Source organism: Momordica charantia (assembly GCF_013281855.1).
Source record: "Momordica charantia cultivar OHB3-1 chromosome 7 unlocalized genomic scaffold, Mcharantia_2.0 BLBB01000007.1, whole genome shotgun sequence".
NCBI classification, from domain to species: Eukaryota; Viridiplantae; Streptophyta; class Magnoliopsida; order Cucurbitales; family Cucurbitaceae; genus Momordica; species Momordica charantia.
In genome coordinates, this window is record NW_028275165.1 from 18,522,581 (window position 1) to 18,530,182 (window position 7,602).

The 7,602-nt window shown below is 34.9% G+C and overlaps 1 protein-coding gene across 1 annotated transcript; it reads right to left on the minus strand.

Moving 5' to 3' along the window:
* Positions 1-4,232: 4,232 nt before the first annotated feature.
* On the minus strand, positions 4,233-7,602 carry LOC111009797 (WAT1-related protein At5g07050-like). The gene is made up of 7 exons (XM_022283008.2): positions 7,315-7,602; positions 7,041-7,103; positions 6,850-6,966; positions 6,524-6,758; positions 5,690-5,848; positions 5,439-5,590; positions 4,233-4,573 (listed from the first exon to the last, which is right to left on the minus strand). The coding sequence occupies exons 1-7, from the start codon at positions 7,527-7,529 to the stop codon at positions 4,384-4,386; spliced, it is 1,131 nt and encodes a 376-aa protein (XP_022138700.1). The 5' UTR covers positions 7,530-7,602; the 3' UTR covers positions 4,233-4,383.

A 7,602-nucleotide genomic window follows, 5' to 3' on the forward strand; every position in this document is an offset into this window, starting at 1 on the left:
TTATAAATCTAATATTATTGATAAGCAATACCAATTAAACATATCAACAAAATATATCATAGAATATTCATCTTGACAAGAAATTATCTACATGATAAGATATGTATCACAAGCACAAGGGCTATAGCTCAGTTGGTAGAGCACCTCGTTTACACGCGCGCCAATGTTTTTCAGAGAAGTACATCATGTAATCAAAAAAGTTGATCTTATTGAGAAATCGATGTCTTACTCTATTACTTTGGGGTTATGGATTTTCAGTTTATGGGGGGTAGTATGGGATCTGTAGTGGGCGAGAAAATCACCCGTTTGATCGAGTATGCTAACAATCAATTTTTACCTCTTATTTTAGTGTGTGCTTCGGCGAAGTTTACATCTATTAGAATTGTCGCAGCTATGGTTGCTCATTTGGATTTTGAATGACATCAGATGGGGATGTCAAAACTTCATTTTGAAATGTGCGTGAGACCGCGATCCACAAACTTACGCATGGGACTCACCCTTTACTTGGGAATGAAGAGGGGAAACATAGCATGTCACAAGAGCGAGGATCTTTATTTCCGTCTCAGCAAATAATTTTTTTTCCACAGGGGATCGTGATGTCTTTCTGTGGGATCGCAGGTTCATCGTCGAGAATTGAATAGTATAACATAGGAAGATCTTTTATCCATACCTAATTATAAATTGGATTCCTGATTCAATCAAGAATTTCTTTTTTTTATTACTTTCTTTTTTATTGATCATTTTTTTTCGATTTTTTCTTTTCTATAACACACTTCCCAAAAAGCCAGTCCGGGGCCGGAGTCAGCATAGAATGAAGGGGACGACCCTAATGTTGTGTTGGCAAAGCCAACTTCTTGGGTTGCGGTGAATTTATCTTGAATCGGGATCTTTTGGCGCAACTTTATCCTAGTTTTGCTGAGGGAGCAACCCCATTTTTCACTTTGAATTGGTCAAAATATGCGGAATTTCTTACTTTTCGCGGAGGATTAGATCCAGTAACCGGGGGTCTATGGTTAGCCAGCTCGACCGGGATATTTGATTGGACAGAAGAACAACGGATTGAGTGCCCAGATCGTTACGCCTTTGGTGCGGGTCGGAACTTACCCGACAAGGGCGAGCATCCCTGCTTTCTTTGAAGCGTGCATTGGTCACATAGATGACTTCGTTAAGGAAAGCTGCTTGAAAAGTGATCATCTCTTCGCTCTCCTCCCTTCCGCTAATGCGAATATCCCGTTCTTGGTTCTTAAATAAAGATATGTCTCCAGCCCCTGTTATGTTAGCGTCTTTAATCTCATCTATTGGTTGGAGCTCTCTTCGGGAAAGAGGGTCAGAGCAGGCATATGCCAAACGTGAATACCACCGGAAGCCACTGGCAGAACACCTGGTAAAGAGACCCAATCTTGAGTGAAATAAATACCGCAGCTTGAGTAGTAAAGTCTTGTGCTATGAACGCATAAGCAGGTAAAGAGTGAAATTACTCTATTACCCTCATGTTTCAAATTCCATATTTTCCCATCCTGATTCTCGGACCCTTCCTCCCCCTACATTCCCAAAAGTAAAACCCTAAACCTATATACTCGAACCATGTGTCTCCCTCCATTCCCTCCCTATTCTCGGACTCTTCGTCTCATCCATCCATAATGAACATTCTATTTCATATGTTCCAACGTTTGCATCCACCATCACCAACCAACATCATCGCTGTCTTGGATCTCGGAGGAAGCGAGGTTATTGGCTCGAATCTTCAAAAATTTTCGTTACTTAGTGTTAGGTTTCCATTTTCGGCGTTATCTGAAGCAGCCAATTTGTTTTACGGTAGATTGTAGGGCTCCAGATATCGAAAATAGAATAGTCATTTTCCAGATTCAATCTCGTACTCAATCCCGGACTCAATCCCAGATTCAATCCTGTACTCAATCCCGTATTTAATCCCGGACTCAATCCCGGACTCAATCCAGCAAATCGAATAAAACTACGTGAGATAAGAAAAGAGTTAACAAAACAAAATAAAAATTTTGCTTCATCCGGGATGGAAGGCAGAATGCATTCAATGCATTAAACCTTCCATCCCAGACCTTATCCCGGACCGTTTCGTTCCGGGATGAAAGGCATTCCAGCCTCATCCGAGATTGATATCGATCCGGGACAAACATCCGAGATGGAATTCAAAACGTCATCTCGATCCCGGATTCGATCCCGAACCAAATTCATCCGGGATTGAATACGGGATTGAATCCAAGATTGAATTTTTCCCCAAATTTCTCAGTCCTGCAAGCACAACATGAAAATGACCCTAGATCTACATGGCTGCTTCAGATAGCGCCGATAATGATATCAGAACAACAAATGTTTCTAAAAATTTTGTTATAATCTACCCGACCACTAACCTTGCGATCGATGACTTCATAGTGCGAAACAATGAAAGAGAAAGTCTTTGAAGCGTATGGATGATGGTGTGGATGACTCGTCCAACGTCCGAGATAACGTTCAATCCGGGATGGGGTTTAGGGTTTTAGGACAAAGGAAACGTCCGAGATGGGATGAAAATATTCGTTGGGCCAGGAAACGTCCGAGATGGGGTTTAGGGTTTTACTTGGGGGGAGTTCCCTTCATTTTTAAACATGAGGGTACTATGGTAAATTTGCTTGGGGAGAGGTTAAAATTAAGGGAAGTTTGGGTTATATACCAGGTTTTTTTAAAAGGGGTTCATTTATCCAATTTGAACTATTGGTGGGGTCAAAAATTCCAATTTTCCATTAGTACCTGTGACAAGTTACAACATAGAAGGCCTTACATGAACCTTTTTCATAATGGTGCGTCATTTGTAAAAGTTACAAATGACGCATAATCCCATTTCATCACTTATCTTTTTTTGAATAAAATTCTATCTTCTTTCGATTCATACACGTTTCTTCCAAATGACTTCTTCACTCCTCTCCACTATCTTATTGGGACATCTTTTCGGGTTGAAAGGAAGCTTCCCTGAAACCTTTTTGTTTGGGGATGATTTGGAATGAAACAAATCAACAAATCTTCAAAGAATTTTCCTTTGATCAATTCCATAATTTTATCATTATTATATGGTGGAAATGTTCCCATATCATACGTTTCTATAGCTTTAACATTATTTTGTCTTAAAAGGCTTTTTTAACTCCCTTTAGGTTGAGTTATCCTCATTTTTTTTTAATTTCATATATATGATCTTGTTTTATATATTTAGTAATAATTTTTTTGTTTCTTATTCCATAAAATTTTAAATAAAAAAAAGTAAAATTTTATATGAAATTTAAAATTTAAAATTAAATATATCATATTTATTTTTTATAATAATAACAACAGTACTTTATCCGTTAAAAAAAACCCTAAAACAAAAACTATAAACAAGAAACTTTTATATAATTTGATTGCTTCCAAAATTTCTACATTATTTTAAAAACGTTTCTTAAAATGAAACCAAGAAACATGAACAATTACCAATTACTATATTTATGCAAAATTAAAAATGATAAACCAGAAAAAAAAAAAGTAAAAATGTTTTACTTTATTTTGAGAAAAGATAGTACAAAATGCATCCAAACTTTGTAGGTTGTGGCTCCTTTTTGGTCCAAAATGCTTCATTTGGGAAAAAAAAAAAGAAAGAATTTGCAATGGGCAACTGTTTTGGTCTCTCCACTCATTAATTATGCCTAAAATTTGGTTTGTCTCTAACTTTTGTCTTTTTTTTCTTTCACTTTAATTTTTATTTTCAAATTCATAACTTCGAGTTTGTGAGTGACAGCTCTTCCTCAAAAGACTAATTGCTTTAACGTTTCTTCTTTCCTAAATTTAACAAAATAAAATACACTTTATTTTATTTTCCATACTCTCAAAACTTTCTAAATTATTCCCTTTTGATTTTTTAATTTAAAAATATCTATTTCGATTGTTAAACTTTAAAAATATTAATTATAGTCTTTGAATTTTTAAAAAATAATTATTCTTGCCTTTATTATTACTTTACTATTACAAATTGGTATAGCGTGATTTCAAGTGGGTAAGTTTTAATATTGATGTTGGTATATATTGGAACCACATAAGTTGATTGAGATTAATATTCAGTAACAAAATAATCAGAAATGTTATCTATTGGATGTTAGACTAAAATAGACATATTTTAAGAACCAAAATTAGACCTAAACAAAAGTTATGTTACATAAATAAATCATAACACACTTGACACTGTCTGCTCTGTCTTTAGAGACGAAATCGTTCTCACGTGATTTTTATAGCACAAAATATCAATTTTCACGATGATTTAGTTCAACATCAAGTGTCTATAAAGAAAAGCGTTTTAGTTACGAATCGAATCCCGATCATAAAAATTAGAAATGATGTTGATTAGAATTAGGGGTGATGTTGGAAAACATGGTTGGCAATGACAGCTGAGGAGGCATTTGTCTGCAGATTGGGTTGCTTTGAACTTTCATGCACCGAATCAGATTCCAACAGTGGCTTATTTTGAAGCTTCTGGTCATCTTCTTTGCCCCATAACAGCAAATACAGCCCCACGATCACTATAGCTCCACCAACAATGCTACACAAAATGGAACATTTACAGAAACTTTCCCACAATAATGCTATGTAAATATACTTTCGATGTTGTGTCTAATAGTTCTATGAATTTTAATGTTGTGTCTAATACTTCAGTGAATTTTAATGTTCGGTTTGTTATCTCAGATTTAAAGGGATTTCAAAATCATGAAGGATTTTCAAATGAATTCCGTTGTTTGGTACCTTATGCTTTTGAATGATGAAATCTTACTGGATTTTAAATCCCGTTTTTATGTAAAAAAAATTATGGATCAAAATGGTCGTATTTTGAAGCATTTCATAGAATTTTAAAGCAAATTATCTATTTAACCTTGTCATATTTTAATTTCTAATTAATAAATTTAGATTAAAAGCCCAAATCAATAAAAAAATTTATTTTTTCCCTTTCCAGGGGACATCTAAATAAAGAAATTTAATTTAATTCATTTCAGGTCATAATCGTTCCAAACAACATAAAGAACTTAAAATCATTTGTCGGATTTCAAATCACGGAATTTTAAATCATTTCTTTAACTTTCTTAACAACAAACAGAGGACAAAAGTGTATAATATAAATCTACGAACTTCAAATTTTTTGTCCAATTAGTCTTTAAACTATCAAAAATGTCTAATCTTAAATTAGCTATCTACTGAACACAAAATTAAAAATTCAAAGACCTATTAGACACATGGTTTAAAATTTAGACAACTATTAGACACGATTTTGTAAGTTTGGAGAATTATTAAACACTTTGTCAAGAAATTATTAAGTAGGGAATAAAACCATAATTCAAAACCTTTTTTATTTTTTTATTTTTTTATCATGTGTCATTTCATATTCTTGTTTCTTCTTCTAGTGTCTCTTTTACCTGCCCATGTAAAGCTTCTGTCCAAAAACAAAGTAAGCTAAGACTGCAACAAGAATGGCTGAAAGTGGGTTGAACATGGTCACAAAAACAGGTCCTTTTTCTTCTGTGCACCACAGTTGAATGTATATTATCAAAGCTGAGCAAACTATTCCCTGCATGAATATAAATTTGGTAACAACATCAAAAAATTTAAACCCAACTTTTTTTAACCATAAGCTTATAATATCAAAGGTTTCTTTCAGTTTTCTTACTGTATAGATAATGCACCAGAGATCAATGTTTAGTCCAACAGTCCAAGCTCCTGCCTTGTGTTGTATCAACACTGTGAACACACCTGATTGCGCTGCCCCGACAATGTTCATCCACGTCGTTAGCGAGAGCTGCGCCGGGTATCGTTTTAACGTAAATGCCTGCATTTTTTCATTGGAAATAACTATCCTTTGTTAACCATATATTAGAAAGATATTAATCCAGCTTTTGAGTCTAATAGAGATTTAACAAAGTTAGAGCTTCGTTTGAGTATTCAAATTCATACATGAAGGGAAAGTAAGTTTATAGTGATTTAACATGATAAACTAGTAGTCCATATGCGTTGCTATGAGTATTTGAATCGGAATATATGTGAGAGGACGTAAGAGAAAATAGCGAAAAAACGTTCAAATAGTAACTCTATAGCTATTTTGTCTTCTGTTTTAAAAAATTAAATTTGTAAACACTACTTTCACCAATGTATTTTTTGTTTTGTTATCTACAATTTAAAACTCAAAAGGTAATTTTCAAAACTTGTTTCTATTTTAAAATTTTGGTTAAGAATCCAGGTGAAAACATAACAAAGAAATTGTGAACAAATAAGTAAAATTTTGAGAAACGAAAAAACTAAAAAGGGGGTTGTTTCCTTTTTTTTTTTAGTACAACAAGTGAAGTGGAGGGATTCAAACTCACGATCTTAGGTGTCAACTACAGTTGAACTAAATTCATGTAAAAACGAGAGGGTTGTTTTACGAACATGAATCTCAAAATTTCTTTCCCTTTATTTTTCAATATAAAAGTTCTTATGGTAGTAAGAGAAAGTTAGGGTTAGAGACCTGCATAATGTACCAAATGGCCCAAGAAATGCAGCTTGAAACAGTAAGAATTGAACCCTTAAGCCAGTCCTCATGGAGGCCAGTAGCCTTGTGTTGAATATGGATGAGAGGATGCCATAGATTTCTGATGATGGGCCCCTTGTAGAAAGTCATTATCATCACCCCTCCCAATGATACCAATGTCCCCAAAACTTTTGCTACCCCTCTTGGATTTTGAAGGTCCACATCCTCCATTCTGCCCATTTCAAACGATGTTAGGGCTTATTTCATGACGTATTCGTCTCTTATTTCATAGACTTGTAAGTTTTAAAGACCGAAAATCGAACCTGAGCACAACTGCAATTATAAACGTCAAGCAAGCAATGGTATTGACCATTGATGCAAGGAAGGTGGGAGACGTGTATGTCAAACTCGCAAAGTACATGCTGAGAGTCAAACTCCCCCTGCATTTCATTGCGCGATTTTGAATTTTAGGGTTTGGAGTATACTAAATGTGTGACAAATAATCAAAACTTACCCCAAAAGAGAAAGAACAAAAATCTCCAAGAACAGTGCTACCGTAATCCTCGGCCTCATTTTTCTACATAAACCAACATTTTTTATAAGAAATAAATTAAAGATAGCTCAATTGATTAAGGTATATATTTCGAACAAAAAGTTGTGGGTTAAAAAATTTATACCCCAACATGTTGTACTAAAAAAAAGATTGAGTTTGGGAGAACCCTGGCCAAACAACGACCAAAAGAATAGCCTTCCCATCACAACCGTTGGGATTATAAATCATGATATACCTTTCGAGGAAATAAGCGAATGGAAACATGACGACACCAGCAACGAGTTGTCGATAAGTGATGTGGACGTAAGGATTCATTCCATGATTGAAGGAAGCATCTGTGATGAAATACATAAATGTGTAGCCCAACTGAGTAAAAGCCATGAGGATGTGTGGCTTAAACCTATTGAAAATCCCTCTCAACGAACAGACGTCGTTCATCGCCATCGCCATTGCTAGGGCAATGGTCGATCCACCGCAACTATTCCTCCTCGATTTATAAGTTAACTAGGTTCGGGTTTGGGAG